General features: G+C 48.6%; 1 protein-coding gene and 1 long non-coding RNA gene across 2 annotated transcripts in view; both read left to right on the top strand.

Annotated features, from left to right (window-relative positions):
- The window catches only part of LOC127924565 (uncharacterized), a 13,066-nt gene extending 10,579 nt beyond the window's left edge, over positions 1-2,487 (top strand). The window contains exon 3 of the long non-coding RNA XR_008118265.1: positions 2,083-2,487. This is a non-coding gene — a long non-coding RNA (uncharacterized LOC127924565). The remainder of the gene's footprint in view (positions 1-2,082) is intronic.
- A 6,249-nt stretch (positions 2,488-8,736) lies between these two features.
- LOC127924563 (NLR family CARD domain-containing protein 3-like) overlaps positions 8,737-25,334 on the top strand; it is a 29,951-nt gene continuing 13,353 nt past the window's right edge. Inside the window, exons 1-3 of the mRNA XM_052509280.1 lie at positions 8,737-8,760; positions 9,091-10,949; positions 11,220-11,393. Coding sequence (XP_052365240.1) covers positions 8,737-8,760; positions 9,091-10,949; positions 11,220-11,393 — 2,057 coding nt within the window. The remainder of the gene's footprint in view (positions 8,761-9,090; positions 10,950-11,219; positions 11,394-25,334) is intronic.

Here is a 25,334-nt window from a genome sequence, read left to right on the forward strand (position 1 = left end):
TGCTCATGTCCGCGTTCTGGAACTGTCCGCGTCCCCGTACAGAACTGTCCGCGTCCCTGTACAGAACTGTCCCGTACAGAACTGTCAGCGTCCCGTACAGAACTGTCCGCGTCCCCTGGTACAGAACAGAACTGTCCGCGTCCCTGTACAGAACTGTCCCCGTCCCCGTACAGAACTGTCCCCGTCCCTGTACAGAACTGTCCCCGCACAGAACTGTCCCCGTCCCCGTACAGAACTGTCCCCGTACAGAACTGTCCCCGTCCCCGTACAGAACTGTCCCCGTACAGAACTGTCCGCGTCCCCCTGTACAGAACTGTCCCCGTCCCTGTACAGAACTGTCCGCGTCCCGTACAGAACTGTCCGCGTCCCCGTACAGAACTGTCCGCGTCCCCGTACAGAACTGTCCGCGTCCCCGTACAGAACTGTCCGCGTCCCCGTACAGAACTGTCCGCGTCCCCGTACAGAACTGTCCGTGTCCCCGTACAGAACTGTCCGCGTCCCCGTACAGAACTGTCCGCGTCACCGTTCCAAGGATATTGTCCGGTTACGCGCAGAGTGGACTGAGGTGATCTTGGGGAATAACGACAGAGTTTGTTACAGTGTTGAGACGCCGAAGTTTATTGTTCAATTTGCTTTTTTCTTAACGGTCAGAGACAGTGTGAGTGTAGCCAGATCCTTTTCACTCTCTGTCCTTGTTTCAATTTGTGTTTCACCGGATTCGTCATCATCATCGAGGGACAGACGAACGACCTGCTAACGACCTGCTAACTAACCAAGCTAGCCGGTACAGCTCGGTAAACTAGCTAGCTACTCTACCAGCAGCATCCTAGTTATCCTAGCTAGTCGGTACAGCTCGGTAAGCTAGCTAGCTACTCTACCAGCAGCATACTAGTTATCCTAGCCAGTCGGTACAGCTCGGTAAGCTAGCTAGCTACTCTACCAGCAGCATCCTAGTTATCCTAGCCAGTCGGTACAGCTCGGTAAGCTAGCTAGCTACTCTACCAGCAGCATCCTAGTTATCCTAGCTAGTCGGTACAGCTCGGTAAGCTAGCTAGCTACTCTACCAGCAGCATCCTAGTTATCCTAGCCAGTCGGTACAGCTCGGTAAGCTAGCTAGCTACTCTACCAGCAGCATCCTAGTTATCCTAGCTAGTCGGTACAGCTCGGTAAGCTAGCTAGTTACTCTACCAGCAGCATCCTAGTTATCCTAGCTAGTCGGTACAGCTCGGTAAGCTAGCTAGTTACTCTACCAGCAGCATCCTAGTTATCCTAGCTAGTCGGTACAGCTCAGTAAGCTAGCTAGCTACTCTACCAGCAGCATCCTAGTTATCCTTCCACCTGTTAAATCCCGGTGAGGCGAAGATGGACGGTAACTTTAGTGTTTAAACCCTCTGTGTCCAAGGACCGAACTTTTGAATATTATTTTCAGGGAGCCTCAATAGCAGGTATTGAACCCCGGGTAAATAATCACTAGTCAGAACCTCAACCTCAGTATACATTCATTATCAAAATCATCTTAATATCTGATATTGTGAGTAAACAACCTCGAGAGTGCGTCTTCCAGCCCTCCAATAAATTACATCATTCAACCCTCCCGGTTAGTAAATTTACCTCAACATGCCCCCGGAGAAGGCAGAGTAACGACACCAGCCTTTTAGCGGGGCTGACAGACTGACTACAACGCTAGCATCGTTAAATTAATTTAGTTATTAAAAATGACACCCTGCTCACGCGCCAACGAGCGTCTAGAAGTCAGTTCTATTTGTGACGCATATCGCGCTGCATCTCCTCATTGGGTTATAGAAGCAGGTACCCACGTGCCATCTCCTCATTGGTTTATAGAAGCAGGTACCCACGTGCCATCTCCTCATTGGTGTATAGAAGCAGGTACCCACGTGCCATCTCCTCATTTAGCAAAAAAACATAATTTAACATAAACTTAACGTCTTTAAACAATAAAAGCTCATTTATGAACATTTCTGAAATGGATATATAGCTTTTTGTAATGAAACTCTTCTTATGTTTCCCCATCTGAGCTCAGAGGAGATGAGAGATGTAATGTTTGTCTCTGTTGTGTTGAAGACCAATCAAGCAGGAGAGACCAGCCTCCCCTGTTCCCAGCTGTGTGTCCATGAAGAGTGACTGGTCTATGAATCCTCCTATAAACTTTAGAGAGGAGACTTTTCTACTGAACAAAGGTAAGAAGAACTCATGGGTCCTGGTCAGTGAGTTAAACAACACTGTCTCTAGTCATTTCTCCTCCCATTTTCCCATTTATTGTTGTTGTTTTCATAATCCATAGGCTAATCCTTTTGTCCATTTTCATAGTCCTAAAACAATATTAAACAAACACAACATTCCCTTCCTGTGTGTGTGTGTGTGTGTGTGTGTGTGTGTGTGTGTGTGTGTGTGTGTGTGTGTGTGTGTGTGTGTGTGTGTGTGTGTGTGTGTGTGTGTGTGTGTGTGTGTGTGTGTGTGTGTGTGTGTGTGTGTGTGTGTCAACTACCTGGTACCCTGCACATTGACTCAGTACTGGTACTCCTTATAGTCTCATTATTACCTCAACTACCTGGTACCCTGCACATTGACTCAGTACTGGTTCTCCTTATAGCCTCATTATTACCTCAACTACCTGGTACCCTGCACATTGACTCAGTACTGGTACTCCTTATAGTCTCATTATTACCTCAACTACCTGGTACCCTGCACATTGACTCAGTACTGGTACTCCTTATAGTCTCATTATTGTTTTTTTAGCACATTTTTCATACTTTTAACTGCATTATTGGGAAAGAGCTCATCAGTCAGCATTTCACAGTACACCTGCTGTATTCGGCTCGTGGGGGAGGGGGGTTCGGGACAAGGTAACATGTCTGGTATACATATCCTCAGGTGTTAGATTACTCAGCTGTTCTAGTGGTCTGAGGCAGGTGGTAGATTACTCAGCTGTTCTAGTGGTCTGAGGCAGGTGGTAGATTACTCAGCTGTTCTAGTGGTCTGAGGCAGGAGGTGTTAGATTACAAGCATTTTCAATTGTAACCTTAATAATATGACTTACTAATGTCATATTACAGTTTTGAATAAGTTTTTAAATATTGAAATATTGATGTCACAAGTGTATCATTTGTAAAGTTCAGATATATATTATTAACGTGTAAAACCTAGCAGTACACTTGGGGGCGCTGTGGGGACCATTGGGGCGCTGTGGGGTCACTGTGGGGACAATGTGGGGGCACTTGGGGACAATGAACCTAAAGCCAACACATGAACAAACTTATTCCCAGATATAAATCAAATTGGTCACATACACATGGTTAGCAGAAGTTATTGGTTACATACACATGGTTAGCAGAAGTTATTGGTTACATACACATGGTTAGCAGATGTCATTGGTTACATACACATGGTTAGCAGATGTTATTGATCACATACACATGGTTAGCAGATGTCATTGGTTACATACACATGGTTAGCAGATGTTATTGATCACATACACAGGGTTAGCAGATGTTATTGATCACATACACAGGGTTAGCAGATGTTATTGGTCACATACACAGGGTTAGCAGATGTTATTGGTCACATACACAGGGTTAGCAGATGTTATTGGTCACATACACAGGGTTAGCAGATGTTATTGATCACATACACAGGGTTAGCAGATGTTATTGGTCACATACACAGGGTTAGCAGATGTTATTGGTCACATACACAGGGTTAGCAGATGTTATTGGTCACATACACAGGGTTAGCAGATGTTATTGGTCACATACACAGGGTTAGCAGATGTTATTGATCACATACACAGGGTTAGCAGATGTTATTGGTCACATACACATGGTTAGCAGATGTTATTTGTCAGATACACAGGGTTAGCAGATGTTATTGGTCACATACACATGGTTAGCAGATGTTATTGGTCACATACACATGGTTAGCAGATGTTATTGGTCACATACACATGGTTAGCAGATGTTATTGGTCAGATACACAGGGTTAGCAGATGTTATTGGTCACATACACAGGGTTAGCAGATGTCATTGGTCACATACACAGGGTTAGCAGATGTTATTGGTCCCATACACATGGTTAGCAGATGTTATTGGTTACATACACATGGTTAGCAGATGTCATTGGTTACATACACATGGTTAGCAGATGTTATTGGTTACATGGTTAGCAGATGTTATTGATCACATACACATGGTTAGCATATGTTATTGATCACATACACATGGTTAGCAGATGTTATTGGTCACATACACAGGGTTAGCAGATGTTATTGGTCACATACACAGGGTTAGCAGATGTCATTGGTCACATACACAGGGTTAGCAGATGTTATTGGTCCCATACACATGGTTAGCAGATGTTATTGGTTACATACACATGGTTAGCAGATGTTATTGGTCACATACACATGGTTAGCAGATGTTATTGGTTACATACACATGGTTAGCAGATGTTATTGGTCACATGGTTAGCAGATGTTATTGATCACATACACATGGTTAGCAGATGTTATTGGTTACATACACATGGTTAGCAGATGTCATTGGTTACATACACATGGTTAGCAGATGTCATTGGTTACATACACATGGTTAGCAGATGTCATTGGTTACATACACATGGTTAGCAGATGTTATTGGTTACATACACATGGTTAGCAGATGTTATTGGTCAGATACACATGGTTAGCAGATGTCATTGGTCACATACACATGGTTAGCAGATGTCATTGGTCACATACACAGGGTTAGCAGATGTTATTGGTTACATACACATGGTTAGCAGATGTTATTGGTTACATACACATGGTTAGCAGATGTTATTGGTCACATACACATGGTTAGCAGATGTCATTGGTCACATACACATGGTTAGCAGATGTCATTGGGTCATGTCATACACAGGGTTAGCAGATGTTATTGGTTACATACACATGGTTAGCAGATGTTATTGGTTACATACACATGGTTAGCAGATGTTATTGGTCACATACACATGGTTAGCAGATGTTATTGGTTACATACACAGGGTTAGCAGATGTTATTGGTCACATACACAGGGTTAGCAGATGTTATTGGTTACATACACATGGTTAGCAGATGTTATTGGTTACATACACAGGGTTAGCAGATGTTATTGGTTACATACACATGGTTAGCAGATGTCATTGGTCACATACACAGGGTTAGCAGATGTTATTGGTCACATACACAGGGTTAGCAGATGTCATTGGTCACATACACAGGGTTAGCAGATGTTATTGGTCACATACACAGGGTTAGCAGATGTTATTGGTCACATACACAGGGTTAGCAGATGTCATTGGTCACATACACATGGTTAGCAGATGTCATTGGTCACATACACAGGGTTAGCAGATGTTATTGGTCACATACACATGGTTAGCAGATGTTATTGGTCACATACACATGGTTAGCAAATGTTATTTACAATGGCTGCCTTGTTCAGGGGCAGTTTTTTACCTTGTCAGCTCAGGGATTTGATCTAGCAACCTTTCGGTTACTGGCCAACACTCTAACCACGAGGCTACCTGCCACCTCTACACTCTAACCACGAGGCTACCTGCCACCTCTACACTCTAACCACGAGGCTACCTGCCACCTCTACACTCTAACCACGAGGCTACCTGCCACCTCTACACTCTAACCACGAGGCTACCTTCCGCCACAGACATACTTATCACTTGTTTACATAATTATTATACATAAATCATTGCCAAAAGCACAAGACATACTGTTGCATGTAGGTCTACATTATTTATCGAATTGATCATATAGAAATGTGAAACATTATTTTTAACTACTACAAAGCAATTACATGTGGCGCAGGAACCACTGACTCACTGCATTATTCTATAGTATTATCAAGACACCTGCTGTTAACTCTTAACTACTTAGGACAGCTGCTGTTAACTCTTAACTACTTAAGACACCTGCTGTTAACTCTTAACTACTTAGGACAGCTGCTGTTAACTCTTAACTACTTAGGACACCTGCTGTTAACACTTAACTACTTAGGACAGCTCACTAGGTGTCCTAAATATCTACCGACTAGGTGGGACTAGAGACTTCATGCATAGCTTTAATTTATTCCCATAAGTGTCAAATGTGTTTATTCTCAGCACTTATACGACCAATGTTGTACTCTGAGACGCTTTGTGGGTATGGTCCCAGATCTCAACATATTGTTATAAAAAAACATAGAATGTTTGTTTTACATAATAATAAAAAATGATAAAAAATGAATATTACTAATGTAACCCACTGTAAAGACTGGGTTTAGTTGATTGTGTTGCACTGATCATGTCCGCGTTCTGGGACTGTCCGCGTCCCCGTACAGAACCGTCCGCGTCCCCGTTCGGTGTGGCGCCAAGCCGGTTACGCGCAGAGTGGACTGAGGTGATCTTGGGGAATAACGACGGAGTTTGTTACAATGTTGAGACGCCAAAGTTTACTGTTCAATTTGCTTTTTTCTTTACGGTCAGGGACAGTATGAGTGTAGCCAGATTGTTTTCACTCTCTATCCTTGTTTCAATTTGTGGTTCACCGGATTCGTCATCATCATCGAGACGAGGGAAAGACGAACGACCTGCTAACTAACCAAGCTAGTCGGTACAGCTCGGTAAGCTAGCTAGCTACTCTACCAGCAGCATCCTGGTTACCATAGCTACCACTACATCATCACCGGCTGTCTGCATTTCTTGTGGACGATGGAGCTCCCCGGTTGTTTCTTCCACCTGTTAAATCCCGGTGAGGACTTCTCCCTCTCTCAATGACGGATGCTGGCTACCTCTGTCCGGTTCTCCTCTCTTCACTAGATGGACGGTAACTTTAGTGTTTAAACCCTCTGTGTCCAAGGACCGAACTTTTGAATATTATTTTCAGGGCGCCTCAATAGCAGGTATTGAACCCCGGGTAAATAATCACTAGTCAGAACCTCAACCTCAGTATACATTCATTATAACAATCATCTTAATATCTGATATTGTGAGTAAACAACCCCGAGAGTGCGTCTTCCAGCCCTCCAATAAATTACACCATTCAACCCTCCCAGTTAGTAAATTTACCTCGACATGCCAATGGGAGAAGCAGAGTAACGACACCAGCCTTTTAGCGGGGCTGACAGACTGACTACAACGCTCGCGTCTCTAAATTAATTTAGTTATTAAAAATGACACACTGCTCTCACGCAGCCATTAACTAACGTTAAGCCTCGCGCACACAAGTCTCGCGTTATAGTACAGTATAGTACAATGGCAGTATAGTTATAGTACAGTATAGTACAATGGCAGTATAGTTATAGTGCAGTATAGTACAATGGCAGTATAGTTATAGTACAGTATAGTACAATGGCAGTATATTTATAGTGCAGTATAGTACAATGGCAGTATAGTTATAGTATAGTATAGTACAATGGCAGTATAGTTATAGTATAGTATAGTACAATGGCAGTATAGTTATAGTACAGTATAGTACAATGGCAGTATAGTTATAGTGCAGTATAGTACAATGGCAGTGTAGTTATAGTACAGTATAGTACAATGGCAGTATATTTATAGTACAGTATAGTACAATGGCAGTATAGTTATAGTATAGTATAGTACAATGGCAGTATAGTTATAGTATAGTATAGTACAATGGCAGTATAGTTATAGTACAGTATAGTACAATGGCAGTATAGTTATAGTGCAGTATAGTACAATGGCAGTGTAGTTATAGTACAGTATAGTACAATGGCAGTATAGTTATAGTACAGTATAGTACAATGGCAGTATAGTTATAGTACAGTATAGTACAATGGCAGTATAGTTATAGTGCAGTATAGTACAATGGCAGTATAGTTATAGTGCAGTATAGTACAATGGCAGTATAGTTATAGTACAGTATAGTACAATGGCAGTATAGTTATAGTGCAGTATAGTACAATGGCAGTATAGTTATAGTGCAGTATAGTACAATGGCAGTATAGTTATAGTGCAGTATAGTACAATGGCAGTATAGTACAGTATAGTACAATGGCAGTATAGTTATAGTACAGTATAGTACAATGGCAGTATAGTTATAGTGCAGTATAGTACAATGGCAGTATAGTTATAGTACAGTATAGTACAATGGCAGTATAGTTATAGTGCAGTATAGTACAATGGCAGTATAGTTATAGTACAGTATAGTACAATGGCAGTATAGTTATAGTACAGTATAGTACAATGGCAGTATAGTTATAGTGCAGTATAGTACAATGGCAGTATAGTTATAGTGCAGTATAGTACAATGGCAGTATAGTTATAGTGCAGTATAGTACAATGGCAGTATAGTACAGTATAGTACAATGGCAGTATAGTTATAGTACAGTATAGTACAATGGCAGTATAGTTATAGTACAGTATAGTACAATGGCAGTATAGTTATAGTACAGTATAGTACAATGGCAGTATAGTTATAGTGCAGTATAGTACAATGGCAGTATAGTTATAGTGCAGTATAGTACAATGGCAGTATAGTACAGTATAGTACAATGGCAGTATAGTTATAGTACAGTATAGTACAATGGCAGTATAGTTATAGTACAGTATAGTACAATGGCAGTATAGTTATAGTACAGTATAGTACAATGGCAGTATAGTTATATATAGTATAGTACAGTATAGTTATAGTACAGTATAGTTATAGTACAGTATGGTTCTCCCACCACTTTAGATAATTTATGACCGAGCCAAGGTCTTCCTGTGTAGATCATCATTCTAGCCAATCTGACGATAAGTTCATTCATTTTTACCAAGGAACAGACAGTCATTGTTCTCATTCTTGATTATATTTACACACATTATATTCAGTACTAGGATTAAAAAGAAAATTCATACATCTATACAGTAACATAATAGTATTCTGATTAGTACATATACAGTAACATAATAGTATTCTGATTAGTACATATACAGTAACATAATAGTATTCTGATTAGTACATATACAGTAACATAATAGTATTCTGATTAGTCAGTCCTGATTGAAATGTATACATAATTAGTCATTATTGATTAAAAAAAACTTTATAACAGTCCTACAATACTGTAGACATTAAAACAGACGTAATATTAATATCCTCTGTGGTGTTTCTTCATTCAGATGAGCTTGCTGTGATTTGCCAACGTGAACTTAAATCTAATCTAAAGAAGAAGTTTCAATGTGTATTTGAGGGGATCGCTAAACAAGGAAACCCAACACTTCTCAATAAGATCTACACAGAGCTCTACATCACAGAGGGTGGAACAGGAGAGGTCAATAATGAACATGAGCTGAAACAGATTGAGACAACAACCAGGAAACAAGCAAGACCAGAGACTGCAATCAAATGTAACGACATCTTCAAACCCTTAACTGGACAAGACAAACGTATCAGAACTGTGCTGACAAAGGGAGTCGCTGGCATTGGAAAAACAGTCTCTGTGCAGAAGTTCATTCTGGATTGGGCTGAAGGAAAAGCAAATCAGGATGTCCAATTTGTATTTTCATTCCCTTTCCGGGAGCTGAATTTGATGAAAGGGGACAAACACAGTTTGATTAAACTTCTCAATCACTTCTCAATGGAAACCAAAGAATCAAGAATCTCCAACTACGACAAGTACAAAGTTCTGTTCATCTTTGATGGTCTGGATGAGTGCCGACTGCCCCTAGACTTCCAGAAGAACAAGATCTGTTGGGACGTCACAGAGTCAACCTCAGTGGATGTTCTGCTGACAAATCTCATCAAGGGAAATCTGCTTCCCTCTGCTCTCCTCTGGATAACTACCCGACCTGCAGCAGCCAATAAGATCCCTTCAGGGTGTGTTGACCAGGTGACAGAGGTACGAGGGTTCAATGACCCACAGAAGGAGGAGTACTTCAGGAAGAGATTCAGTGATGATGAGGACCTGGCCAGCAGAATCATCTCACACATAAAGACATCAAGGAGCCTCCACATCATGTGCCACATTCCAGTCTTCTGTTGGATTTCTGCAACAGTCCTTGAACACATGCTGGAACATAAGAGAGAAGAGATGCCCAAGACTCTGACTGAGATGTACACACACCTTGTGGTGTTTCATACCAAACAGAAGAATGAAAAGTATCTTGGGAAAGAGACAGGTCCACACTGGAATAAAGAGAGCATTCTGTCACTGGGAAAACTGGCTTTTCAACAGCTTGTGAAGGGCAATCTGATTTTCTATGAAGAAGACCTGCAAGAGTCTGGCATTGATGTTAATGAAGCCTCAGTGTACTCAGGATTGTGCACACAGCTCTTTAAAGAGGAATGTGGGCTGTGCCAGGACAAGGTGTACTGCTTTGTTCATCTGAGCATTCAGGAGTTTCTGGCTGCTGTATATGTGTTCCTCTCATTCATCAACAACAATGAGAATCTAATGGCCGAACCGCAAACAAAGTCCAGCATCTTTGCTTCGCTGTTCAGAGACAAGCCTGAAGTTACTGTCTTCAAGAGTGCTGTGGATAAAGCCTTACAAAGTGAGACGGGAAACCTGGACCTTTTCCTCCGCTTCCTTCTGGGCCTCTCACTGGAGTCCAATCAGAAGCACTTACGAGGTCTACTGACAAAGACAAGAAGCAGCTCACAGAGCCATGAAGAAACAGTCAAGTACATCAAGGAGAAGATCAGGGAGAATCCCTCTCCAGAGAGGAGCATCAATCTGTTCCACTGTCTGAATGAACTGAATGACCATTCTCTAGTGGAGGAGATCCAAAGCTACCTGAGATCAGGAAGTCTCTCAAAACCCAACCTGTCACCTGCACAGTGGTCAGCTCTGGTCTTTGTGTTGCTGACTTCAGAAAAGGAGCTGGATGTGTTTGACCTGAAGAAATACTCCAGATCAGAGGAAGGCCTTCTGAGGCTGCTGCCAGTGGTCAAAGCCTCCAGAGATGTTCTGTGAGTAAATAAAATGACATATAAGAACTAATCATCAGGAAGAAATATTCAGTTTAGAGAGAAATATGTATTATAATATGTATATATTGAAAAACACATTGAATAAATGCATTGATTTTCACATTAGTATAACAATATGACCATACAATTCTAGGAGACGGAATATGTTATGTTGTTTGAGAGAATAAACCAAATGCATCTACCATTGTCCTTCTACACTAATCGTTACATTAACAGTGTGTTTGTGAAGTCATGATGATCTCTTTGCAGGTTGTCAGGCTGTGGAGTCACAGAGAAAGGCTGTGCTTCTCTGGTCTCAGCTCTGAGGTCAAACCCCTCACACCTGAGAGAGCTGGACCTGAGTAACAATGACCTGAAGGATTCAGGAGTGGAGCTGCTCTCTGCTGGACTGGGGAATCCCCACTGTAAACTGGAGACTCTGAGGTCAGTATTCCTGTAGTTGGTCAACAAGTGATAACTGTTCACCAGATCCACATGTACACCAGGCATACCTGTGTTACTGTTTAAATATGAATAGTGAATTACAAAGTTATAGAGGCACAAAGATCAGAATAAATGCTAAACTCCTCTGTTATTGGTAATGGTGAGAGGTTAGCATGTTTTGTTGTAGCATCGGTAACTTTCACACTCATTATTATTCATGATTCAGTCATGATTTGTATTAATCATAGCATCATCAGGATTAGTTTAGTAGTGCTTAGAAAGATGTTATCTACTCACTTAGACAGAAAATTACTCCAGTCATCAATCACAATTGTTTTAATGAACAAAAATAACCCAAAACAACCAGAACAAACTGTAAATGCAACAAACGAGTTTGTCACGACTTCCGCCGAGGTCGGTCCCTCTCCTTGTTCGGACGGCGTTCGGTGGTCGGCGTCACCGGCCTTCTAGCCATCGCCGATCCACTTTCATTTTCCATTTGTTTTGTCTTTGTTTTACACAGCTGGTTTCATTTCCCCAATTACATGTTCAATATTTAACCCTCTTTTTCCCCTTTGTTTTCTGTCTGTTCGGTCTGTTATTGTGGGCTCGGTATTACGACATGTTAGTAGAATATTTGAGTAAAGTTACTTGTGCTACTCATCTCTGCTGTCCTGCGCCTGACTCCTCTGCACCAGCTACACCCAGACCATTACAGGGACACATCTCTGCTGTCCTGACTCCTCTGCACCAGCTACACACAGACCATTACAGAGACACATCTCTGCTGTCCTGACTCCTCTGCACCAGCCTCACCCAGACCATTACAGAGACACATCTCTGCTGTCCTGACTCCTCTGCACCAGCTACACCCAGACCATTACAGAGACACATCTCTGCTGTTCTGACTCCTCTGCACCAGCCTCACCCAGACCACTACAGGGACACATCTCTGCTGTCCTGACTCCTCTGCACCAGCCTCACCCAGACCATTACAGAGACACATCTCTGCTGTCCTGACTCCTCTGCACCAGCCTCACCCAGACCATTACAGAGACACATCTCTGCTGTCCTGCGCCTGACTCCTCTGCACCAGCCTCACCCAGACCATTACAGAGACACATCTCTGCTGTCCTGACTCCTCTGCACCAGCTACACCCAGACCACTCCTCTGCACCAGCCTCACCCAGACCATTACAGAGACACATCTCTGCTGTCCTGACTCCTCTGCACCAGCCTCACCCAGACCATTACAGAGACACATCTCTGCTGTCCTGACTCCTCTGCACCAGCCTCACACAGACCATTACAGAGACACATCTCTGCTGTCCTGACTCCTCTGCACCAGCCTCACCCAGACCATTACAGGGACACATCTCTGCTGTCCTGACTCCTCTGCACCAGCCTCACCCAGACCATTACAGAGACACATCTCTGCTGTCCTGACTCCTCTGCACCAGCCTCACCCAGACCATTACAGAGACACATCTCTGCTGTCCTGACTCCTCTGCACCAGCCTCACCCAGACCATTACAGAGACACATCTCTGCTGTCCTGACTCCTCTGCACCAGCCTCACCCAGACCATTACAGAGACACATCTCTGCTGTCCTGACTCCTCTGCACCAGCCTCACCCAGACCATTACAGAGACACATCTCTGCTGTCCTGACTCCTCTGCACCAGCCTCACCCAGACCATTACAGAGACACATCTCTGCTGTCCTGACTCCTCTGCACCAGCCTCACCCAGACCATTACAGAGACACATCTCTGCTGTCCTGACTCCTCTGCACCAGCCTCACCCAGACCATTACAGAGACACATCTCTGCTGTCCTGACTCCTCTGCACCAGCCTGCACCAGCCTTGACCAGACCATTACAGAGACACATCTCTGCTGTCCTGCCCAGACCATTACAGAGACACATCTCTGCTGTCCTGACTCCTCTGCACCAGCCTCACCCAGACCATTACAGAGACACATCTCTGCTGTCCTGACTCCTCTGCACCAGCCTCACCCAGACCATTACAGAGACACATCTCTGCTGTCCTGACTCCTCTGCACCAGCCTCACCCAGACCATTACAGAGACACATCTCTGCTGTCCTGACTCCTCTGCACCAGCCTCACCCAGACCATTACAGAGACACATCTCTGCTGTCCTGACTCCTCTGCACCAGCCTCACCCAGACCATTACAGAGACACATCTCTGCTGTCCTGACTCCTCTGCACCAGCCTCACCCAGACCATTACAGAGACACATCTCTGCTGTCCTGACTCCTCTGCACCAGCCTCACCCAGACCATTACAGAGACACATCTCTGCTGTCCTGACTCCTCTGCACCAGCCTCACCCAGACCATTACAGAGACACATCTCTGCTGTCCTGACTCCTCTGCACCAGCCTCACCCAGACCATTACAGAGACACATCTCTGCTGTCCTGACTCCTCTGCACCAGCCTCACCCAGACCATTACAGAGACACATCTCTGCTGTCCTGACTCCTCTGCACCAGCCTCACCCAGACCATTACAGAGACACATCTCTGCTGTCCTGACTCCTCTGCACCAGCCTCACCCAGACCATTACAGAGACACATCTCTGCTGTCCTGACTCCTCTGCACCAGCCTCACCCAGACCATTACAGAGACACATCTCTGCTGTCCTGACTCCTCTGCACCAGCCTCACCCAGACCATTACAGAGACACATCTCTGCTGACTCCTCTGCACCCTCCTGTCCTCCTCTGCACCAGCCTCACCCAGACCATTACAGAGACACATCTCTGCTGTCCTGACTCCTCTGCACCAGCCTCACCCAGACCATTACAGAGACACATCTCTGCTGTCCTGACTCCTCTGCACCAGCCTCACCCAGACCATTACAGAGACACATCTCTGCTGTCCTGACTCCTCTGCACCAGCCTCACCCAGACCATTACAGAGACACATCTCTGCTGTCCTGACTCCTCTGCACCAGCCTCACCCAGACCATTACAGAGACACATCTCTGCTGTCCTGACTCCTCTGCACCAGCCTCACCCAGACCATTACAGAGACACATCTCTGCTGTCCTGACTCCTCTGCACCAGCCTCACCCAGACCATTACAGAGACACATCTCTGCTGTCCTGACTCCTCTGCACCAGCCTCACCCAGACCATTACAGAGACACATCTCTGCTGTCCTGACTCCTCTGCCTGCACCAGCCTCACCCAGACCATTACAGAGACACATCTCTGCTGTCCTGACTCCTCTGCACCAGCCTCACCCAGACCATTACAGAGACACATCTCTGCTGTCCTGACTCCTCTGCACCAGCCTCACCCAGACCATTACAGAGACACATCTCTGCTGTCCTGACTCCTCTGCACCAGCCTCACCCAGACCATTACAGAGACACATCTCTGCTGTCCTGACTCCTCTGCACCAGCCTCACCCAGACCATTACAGAGACACATCTCTGCTGTCCTGACTCCTCTGCACCAGCCTCACCCAGACCATTACAGAGACACATCTCTGCTGTCCTGACTCCTCTGCACCAGCCTCACCCAGACCATTACAGAGACACATCTCTGCTGTCCTGACTCCTCTGCACCAGCCTCACCCAGACCATTACAGAGACACATCTCTGCTGTCCTGACTCCTCTGCACCAGCCTCACCCAGACCATTACAGAGACACATCTCTGCTGTCCTGACTCCTCTGCACCAGCCTCACCCAGACCATTACAGAGACACATCTCTGCTGTCCTGACTCCTCTGCACCAGCCTCACCCAGACCATTACAGAGACACATCTCTGCTGTCCTGACTCCTCTGCACCAGCCTCACCCAGACCATTACAGAGACACATCTCTGCTGTCCACTCCTCTCTCACCCAGACCATTACAGAGACACATCTCTGCTGTCCTGACTCCTCTGCACCAGCCTCACCCAGACCATTACAGAGACACATCTCTGCTGTCCTGACTCCTCTGCACCAGCCTCACCCAGACCATTACAGAGACACATCTCTGCTGTCCTGACTCCTCTGCACCAGCCCACCCAGACCATTACAGAGACACATCTCTGCTGTCCTGACTCCTCTGCACCAGCCTCACCCAGACCATTACAGAGACACATCTCTGCTGTCCTGACTCCTCTGCACCAGCCTCACCCAGACCATTACAGAGACACATCTCCTGTCCTCTCCTCTGCACCAGCCTCACCCAGACCATTACAGAGACACATCTCTGCTGTCCTGACTCCTCTGCACCAGCCTCACCCAGACCTGCACCAGCACCCTCACCCAGACCATTACAGAGACACATCTCTGCTGTCCTGACTCCTCTGCACCAGCCTCACCCAGACCATTACAGAGACACATCTCTGCTGTCCTGACTCCTCTGCACCAGCCTCACCCAGACCATTACAGAGACACATCTCTGCTGTCCTGACTCCTCTGCACCAGCCTCACCCAGACCATTACAGAGACACATCTCTGCTGTCCTGACTCCTCTGCACCAGCCTCACCCAGACCATTACAGAGACACATCTCTGCTGTCCTGACTCCTCTGCACCAGCCTCACCCAGACCATTACAGAGACACATCTCTGCTGTCCTGACTCCTCTGCACCAGCCTCACCCAGACCATTACAGAGACACATCTCTGCTGTCCTGACTCCTCTGCACCAGCCTCACCCAGACCATTACAGAGACACATCTCTGCTGTCCTGACTCCTCTGCACCAGCCTCACCCAGACCATTACAGAGACACATCTCTGCTGTCCTGACTCCTCTGCACCAGCCTCACCCAGACCATTACAGAGACACATCTGCTGTCCTGACTCCTCTGCACCAGCCTCACCCAGACCATTACAGAGACACATCTCTGCTGTCCTGACTCCTCTGCACCAGCCTCACCCAGACCATTACAGAGACACATCTCTGCTGTCCTGACTCCTCTGCACCAGCCTCACCCAGACCATTACAGAGACACATCTCTGCTGTCCTGACTCCTCTGCACCAGCCTCACCCAGACCATTACAGAGACACATCTCTGCTGTCCTGACTCCTCTGCACCAGCCTCACCCAGACCATTACAGAGACACATCTCTGCTGTCCTGACTCCTCTGCACCAGCCTCACCCAGACCATTACAGAGACACATCTCTGCTGTCCTGACTCCTCTGCACCAGCCTCACCCAGACCATTACAGAGACACATCTCTGCTGTCCTGCCTGACTCCTCTGCACCAGCCTCACCCAGACCATTACAGAGACACATCTCTGCTGTCCTGACTCCTCTGCACCAGCCTCACCCAGACCATTACAGAGACACATCTCTGCTGTCCTGACTCCTCTGCACCAGCCTCACCCAGACCATTACAGAGACACATCTCTGCTGTCCTGACTCCTCTGCACCAGCCTCACCCAGACCATTACAGAGACACATCTCTGCTGTCCTGACTCCTCTGCACCAGCCTCACCCAGACCATTACAGAGACACATCTCTGCTGTCCTGACTCCTCTGCACCAGCCTCACCCAGACCATTACAGAGACACATCTCTGCTGTCCTGACTCCTCTGCACCAGCCTCACCCAGACCCAGACCATTACAGAGACACATCTCTGCTGTCCTGACTCCTCTGCACCAGCCTCACCCAGACCATTACAGAGACACATCTCTGCTGTCCTGACTCCTCTGCACCAGCCTCACCCAGACCATTACAGAGACACATCTCTGCTGTCCTGACTCCTCTGCACCAGCCTCACCCAGACCATTACAGAGACACATCTCTGCTGTCCTGACTCCTCTGCACCAGCCTCAGACCATTACAGAGACACATCTCTGCTGTCCTGACTCCTCTGCACCAGCCTCACCCAGACACATCTCTGCTGTCCTGACTCCTCTGCACCAGCCTCACCCAGACCATTACAGAGACACATCTCTGCTGACTCCTCTCCTGACTCCTCTGCACCAGCCTCACCCAGACCATTACAGAGACACATCTCTGCTGTCCTGACTCCTCTGCACCAGCCTCACCCAGACCATTACAGAGACACATCTCTGCTGTCCTGACTCCTCTGCACCAGCCTCACCCAGACCATTACAGAGACACATCTCTGCTGTCCTGACTCCTCTGCACCAGCCTCACCCAGACCATTACAGAGACACATCTCTGCTGTCCTGACTCCTCTGCACCAGCCTCACCCAGACCATTACAGAGACACATCTCTGCTGTCCTGACTCCTCTGCACCAGCCTCACCCAGACCATTACAGAGACACATCTCTCTGCTGTCCTGACTCCTCTGCACCAGCCTCACCCAGACCATTACAGAGACACATCTCTGCTGTCCTGACTCCTCTGCACCAGCCTCACCCAGACCATTACAGAGACACATCTCTGCTGTCCTGACTCCTCTGCACCAGCCTCACCCAGACCATTACAGAGACACATCTCTGCTGTCCTGACTCCTCTGCACCAGCCTCACCCAGACCATTACAGAGACACATCTCTGCTGTCCTGACTCCTCTGCACCAGCCTCACCCAGACCATTACAGAGACACATCTCTGCTGTCCTGACTCCTCTGCACCAGCCTCACCCAGACCATTACAGAGACACATCTCTGCTGTCCTGACTCCCTCTGCACCAGCCTCACCCAGACCATTACAGAGACACATCTCTGCTGTCCTGACTCCTCTGCACCAGCCTCACCCAGACCATTACAGAGACACATCTCTGCTGTCCTGACTCCTCTGCACCAGCCTCACCCAGACCATTACAGAGACACATCTCTGCTGTCCTGACTCCTCTGCACCAGCCTCACCCAGACCATTACAGAGACACATCTCTGCTGTCCTGACACACTCCTCTGCACCAGCCTCACCCAGACCATTACAGAGACACATCTCTGCTGTCCTGACTCCTCTGCACCAGCCTCACCCAGACCATTACAGAGACACATCTCTGCTGTCCTGACTCCTCTGCACCAGCCTCACCCAGACCATTACAGAGACACATCTCTGCTGTCCTGACTCCTCTGCACCAGCCTCACCCAGACCATTACAGAGACACATCTCTGCTGTCCTGACTCCTCTGCACCAGCCTCACCCAGACCATTACAGAGACACATCTCTGCTGTCCTGACTCCTCTGCACCAGCCAGGGACACACTGTCCTGACTCCTCTGCACCATTACAGAGACACATCTCTGCTGTCCTGACTCCTCTGCACCAGCCTCACCCAGACCATTACAGAGACACATCTCTGCTGTCCTGACTCCTCTGCACCAGCCTCACCCAGACCATTACAGAGACACATCTCTGCTGTCCTGACTCCTCTGCACCAGCCTCACCCAGACCATTACAGAGACACATCTCTGCTGTCCTGACTCCTCTGCACCAGCCTCACCCAGACCATTACAGAGACACATCTCTGCTGTCCTGACTCCTCTGCACCAGCCTCACCCAGACCATTACAGAGACACATCTCTGCTGTCCTGACTCCTCTGCACCAGCCTCACCCAGACCATTACAGAGACACATCTCTGCTGTCCTGACTCCTCTGCACCAGCCTCACCCAGACCATTACAGAGACACATCTCTGCTGTCCTGACTCCTCTGCACCAGCCTCACCCAGACCATTACAGAGACACATCTCTGCTGTCCTGACTCCTCTGCACCAGCCTCACCCAGACCATTACAGAGACACATCTCTGCTGTCCTGACTCCTCTGCACCAGCCTCACCCAGACCATTACAGAGACACATCTCCTGACTCCTCTGCACCAGTCCTGACCATTCCTCTGCACCAGCCTCACCCAGACCATTACAGAGACACATCTCTGCTGTCCTGACTCCTCTGCACCAGCCTCACCCAGACCATTACAGAGACACATCTCTGCTGTCCTGACTCCTCTGCACCAGCCTCACCCAGACCATTACAGAGACACATCTCTGCTGTCCTGACTCCTCTGCACCAGCCTCACCCAGACCATTACAGAGACACATCTCTGCTGTCCTGACTCCTCTGCACCAGCCTCACCCAGACCATTACAGAGACACATCTCTGTCCTGTCCTGACTCCTCTGACCATTACAGAGACACAGCCTCACCCAGACCATTACAGAGACACATCTCTGCTGTCCTGACTCCTCTGCACCAGCCTCACCCAGACCATTACAGAGACACATCTCTGCTGTCCTGACTCCTCTCTGCACCAGCCTCACTCTGCTGTCAGACCATTACAGAGACACATCTCTGCTGTCCTGCTGTCCTGACCTCTGCACCAGCCTCACCCAGACCATTACAGAGACACATCTCTGCTGTCCTGACTCCTCTGCACCAGCCTCACCCAGACCATTACAGAGACACATCTCTGCTGACTCTCTCCTGACTCCTCTGCACCAGCCTCACCCAGACCATTACAGAGACACATCTCTGCTGTCCTGACTCCTCTGCACCAGCCTCACCCAGACCATTACAGAGACACATCTCTGCTGTCCTGACTCCTCTGCACCAGCACCACCCAGACCATTACAGAGACACATCTCTGCTGTCCTGACTCCTCTGCACCAGCCTCACCCAGACCATTACAGAGACACATCTCTGCTGTCCTGACTCCTCTGCACCAGCCTCACCCAGACCATTACAGAGACACATCTCTGCTGTCCTGACTCCTCTGCACCAGCCTCACCCAGACCATTACAGAGACACATCTCTGCTGTCCTGACTCCTCTGCACCAGCCTCACCCAGACCATTACAGAGACACATCTCTGCTGTCCTGACTCCTCTGCACCAGCCTCACCCAGACCATTACAGAGACACATCTCTGCTGTCCTGACTCCTCTGCACCAGCCTCACCCAGACCATTACAGAGACAGACATCTCTGCTGTCCTGACTCCTCTGCACCAGCCTCACCCAGACCATTACAGAGACACATCTCTGCTGTCCTGACTCCTCTGCACCAGCCTCACCCAGACCATTACAGAGACACATCTCTGCTGTCCTGACTCCTCTGCACCAGACACATTCTGAGACACATCTCTGCTGTCCTGACTCCTCTGCACCAGCCTCACCCAGACCATTACAGAGACACATCTCTGCTGTCCTGACTCCTCTGCACCAGCCTCACCCAGACCATTACAGAGACACATCTCTGCTGTCCTGACTCCTCTGCACCAGCCTCACCCAGACCATTACAGAGACACATCTCTGCTGTCCTGACTCCTCTGCACCAGCCTCACCCAGACCATTACAGAGACACATCTCTGCTGTCCTGACTCCTCTGCACCAGCCTCACCCAGACCATTACAGAGACACATCTCTGCTGTCCTGACTCCTCTGCACCAGCCTCACCCAGACCATTACAGAGACACATCTCTGCTGTCCTGACTCCTCTGCACCAGCCTCACCCAGACCATTACAGAGACACATCTCTGCTGTCCTGACTCCTCTGCACCAGCCTCACCCAGACCATTACAGAGACACATCTCTGCTGTCCTGACTCCTCTGCACCAGCCTCACCCAGACCATTACAGAGACACATCTCTGCTGTCCTGACTCCTCTGCACCAGCCTCACCCAGACCATTACAGAGACACATCTCTGCTGTCCATCTGCACCAGCCTGACCATTACAGAGACACATCTCTGCTGTCCTGACTCCTCTGCACCAGCCTCACCCAGACCATTACAGAGACACATCTCTGCTGTCCTGACTCCTCTGCACCAGCCTCACCCAGACCATTACAGAGACACATCTCTGCTGTCCTGACTCCTCTGCACCAGCCTCACCCAGACCATTACAGAGACACATCTCTGCTGTCCTGACTCCTCTGCACCAGCCTCACCCAGACCATTACAGAGACACATCTCTGCTGTCCTGACTCCTCTGCACCAGCCTCACCCAGACCATTACAGAGACACATCTCTGCTGTCCTGACTCCTCTGCACCAGCCTCACCCAGACCATTACAGAGACACATCTCTGTCCTGTCCTGACTCCTCTGCACCAGCCTCACCCAGACCATTACAGAGACACATCTCTGCTGTCCTGACTCCTCTGCACCAGCCTCACCCAGACCATTACAGAGACACATCTCTGCTGTCCTGACTCCTCTGCACCAGCCTCACCCAGACCATTACAGAGACACATCTCTGCTGTCCTGACTCCTCTGCACCAGCCTCACCCAGACCATTACAGAGACACATCTCTGCTGTCCTGACTCCTCTGCACCAGCCTCACCCAGACCATTACAGAGACACATCTCTGCTGTCCTGACTCCTCTGCACCAGCCTCACCCAGACCATTACAGAGACACATCTCTGCTGTCCTGACTCCTCTGCACCAGCCTCACCCAGACCATTACAGAGACACATCTCCTGCTGTCCTGACTCCTCTGCACCAGCCTCACCCAGACCATTACAGAGACACATCTCTGCTGTCCTGACTCCTCTGCACCAGCCTCACCCAGACCATTACAGAGACACATCTCTGCTGTCCTGACTCCTCTGCACCAGCCTCACCCAGACCATTACAGAGACACATCTCTGCTGTCCTGACTCCTCTGCACCAGCCTCACCCAGACCATTACAGAGACACATCTCTGCTGTCCTGACTCCTCTGCACCAGCCTCACCCAGACCATTACAGAGACACATCTCTGCTGTCCTGACTCCTCTGCACCAGCCTCACCCAGACCATTACAGAGACACATCTCTGCTGTCCTGACTCCTCTGCACCAGCCTCACTGTCCAGACCATTACAGAGACACATCTCTGCTGTCCTGACTCCTCTGCACCAGCCTCACCCAGACCATTACAGAGACACATCTCTGCTGTCCTGACTCCTCTGCACCAGCCTCACCCAGACCATTACAGAGACACATCTCTGCTGTCCTGACTCCTCTGCACCAGCCTCACCCAGACCATTACAGAGACACATCTCTGCTGTCCTGACTCCTCTGCACCAGCCTCACCCAGACCATTACAGAGACACATCTCTGCTGTCCTGACTCCTCTGCACCAGCTCTGCACCACTCACCCAGACCATTACAGAGACACATCTCTGCTGTCCTGACTCCTCTGCACCAGCCTCACCCAGACCATTACAGAGACACATCTCTGCTGTCCTGACTCCTCTGCACCAGCCTCACCCAGACCATTACAGAGACACATCTCTGCTGTCCTGACTCCTCTGCACCAGCCTCACCCAGACCATTACAGAGACACATCTCTGCTGTCCTGACTCCTCTGCACCAGCCTCACCCAGACCATTACAGAGACACATCTCTGCTGTCCTGACTCCTCTGCACCAGCCTCACCCAGACCATTACAGAGACACATCTCTGCTGTCCTGACTCCTCTGCACCAGCCTCACCCAGACCATTACAGAGACACATCTCTGCTGTCCTGACTCCTCTGCACCAGCCTCACCCAGACCATTACAGAGACACATCTCTGCTGTCCTGACTCCTCTGCACCAGCCTCACCCAGACCATTACAGAGACACATCTCTGCTGTCCTGACTCCTCTGCACCAGCCTCACCCAGACCATTACAGAGACATCTCTGCTGTCCTGACTCCTCTGCACCAGCCTCACCCAGACCATTGCTGCTGTCCTGACTCCTCTGCACCAGCCTCACCCAGACCATTACAGAGACACATCTCTGCTGTCCTGACTGACTCCTGCACCAGCCTCACCCAGACCATTACAGAGACACATCTCTGCTGTCCTGACTCCTCTGCACCAGCCTCACCCAGACCATTACAGAGACACATCTCTGCTGTCCTGACTCCTCTGCACCAGCCTCACCCAGACCATTACAGAGACACATCTCTGCTGTCCTGACTCCTCTGCACCAGCCTCACCCAGACCATTACAGAGACACATCTCTGCTGTCCTGACTCCTCTGCACCAGCCTCACCCAGACCATTACAGAGACACATCTCTGCTGTCCTGACTCCTCTGCACCAGCCTCACCCAGACCATTACAGAGACACATCTCTGCTGTCCTGACTCCTCTGCACCAGCCTCACCCAGACCATTACAGAGACACATCTCTGCTGTCCTGACTCCTCTGCACCAGCCTCACCCAGACCATTACAGAGACACATCTCTGCTGTCCTGACTCCTCTGCACCAGCCTCACCCAGACCATTACAGAGACACATCTCTGCTGTCCTGACTCCTCTGCACCAGCCTCACCCAGACCATTACAGAGACACATCTCTGCACCAGTCCATTACAGAGACATCTCTGCTGTCCTGACTCCTCTGCACCAGCCTCACCCAGACCATTACAGAGACACATCTCTGCTGTCCTGACTCCTCTGCACCAGCCTCACCCAGACCATTACAGAGACACATCTCTGCTGTCCTGACTCCTCTGCACCAGCCTCACCCAGACCATTACAGAGACACATCTCTGCTGTCCTGACTCCTCTGCACCAGCCTCACCCAGACCATTACAGAGACACATCTCTGCTGTCCTGACTCCTCTGCACCAGCCTCACCCAGACCATTACAGAGACACATCTCTGCTGTCCTGACTCCTCTGCACCACTCCTCTGCACCAGCCTCACCCAGACCATTACAGAGACACATCTCTGCTGTCCTGACTCCTCTGCACCAGCCTCACCCAGACCATTACAGAGACACATCTCTGCTGTCCTGACTCCTCACCCAGACCATTACAGAGACACACCAGCCTCACCCAGACCATTACAGAGACACATCTCTGCTGTCCTGACTCCTCTGCACCAGCCTCACCCAGACCATTACAGAGACACATCTCTGCTGTCCTGACTCCTCTGCACCAGCCTCACCCAGACCATTACAGAGACACATCTCTGCTGTCCTGACTCCTCTGCACCAGCCTCACCCAGACCATTACAGAGACACATGTCTGACTCCTCTGTCCATTACAGAGACACATCTCTGCTGTCCCTCTGCACCAGCCTCACCCAGACCATTACAGAGACACATCTCTGCTGTCCTGACTCCTCTGCACCAGCCTCACCCAGACCATTACAGAGACACATCTCTGCTGTCCTGACTCCTCTGCACCAGCCTCACCCAGACCATTACAGAGACACATCTCTGCTGTCCTGACTCCTCTGCACCAGCCTCACCCAGACCATTACAGAGACACATCTCTGCTGTCCTGACTCCTCTGCACCAGCCTCACCCAGACCATTACAGAGACACATCTCTGCTGTCCTGACTCCTCTGTCACCCAGACCATTACAGAGACACATCTCTGCTGTCCTGACTCCTCTGCACCAGCCTCACCCAGACCATTACAGAGACACATCTCTGCTGTCCTGACTCCTCTGCACCAGCCTCACCCAGACCATTACAGAGACACATCTCTGCTGTCCTGACTCCTCTGCACCAGCCTCACCCAGACCATTACAGAGACACATCTCTGCTGTCCTGACTCCTCTGCACCAGCTTCACCCAGACCATTACAGAGACACATCTCTGCTGTCCTGACTCCTCTGCACCAGCCTCACCCAGACCATTACAGAGACACATCTCTGCTGTCCTGACTCCTCTGCACCAGCCTCACCCAGACCATTACAGAGACACATCTCTGCTGTCCTGACTCCTCTGCACCAGCCTCACCCAGACCATTACAGAGACACATCTCTGCTGTCCTGACTCCTCTGCACCAGCCTCACCCAGACCACTACAGAGACACATCTCTGCTGTCCTGACTCCTCTGCACCAGCTGCACCCAGACCACTACAGAGTTTCAGTCACAAGCTGGATGAAGTCATTGCGTTCAAGGAATATCGGAACAAATACTCAACTTTTGACTATTTTAATACACTGAAAGTTAATTGGTCAGAATACTTATGACTTCTTAAAAATGGGGAATAGATACATAAAGTGCTTTTATTTTCTAAATGCTGAAACAGAAATGCATTAAAATCCCCTCAAATAAACGGTGACATTATAAA

Source organism: Oncorhynchus keta, unplaced genomic scaffold (genome assembly GCF_023373465.1).
Source record: "Oncorhynchus keta strain PuntledgeMale-10-30-2019 unplaced genomic scaffold, Oket_V2 Un_contig_4292_pilon_pilon, whole genome shotgun sequence".
Taxonomy (NCBI): domain Eukaryota; kingdom Metazoa; phylum Chordata; class Actinopteri; order Salmoniformes; family Salmonidae; genus Oncorhynchus; species Oncorhynchus keta.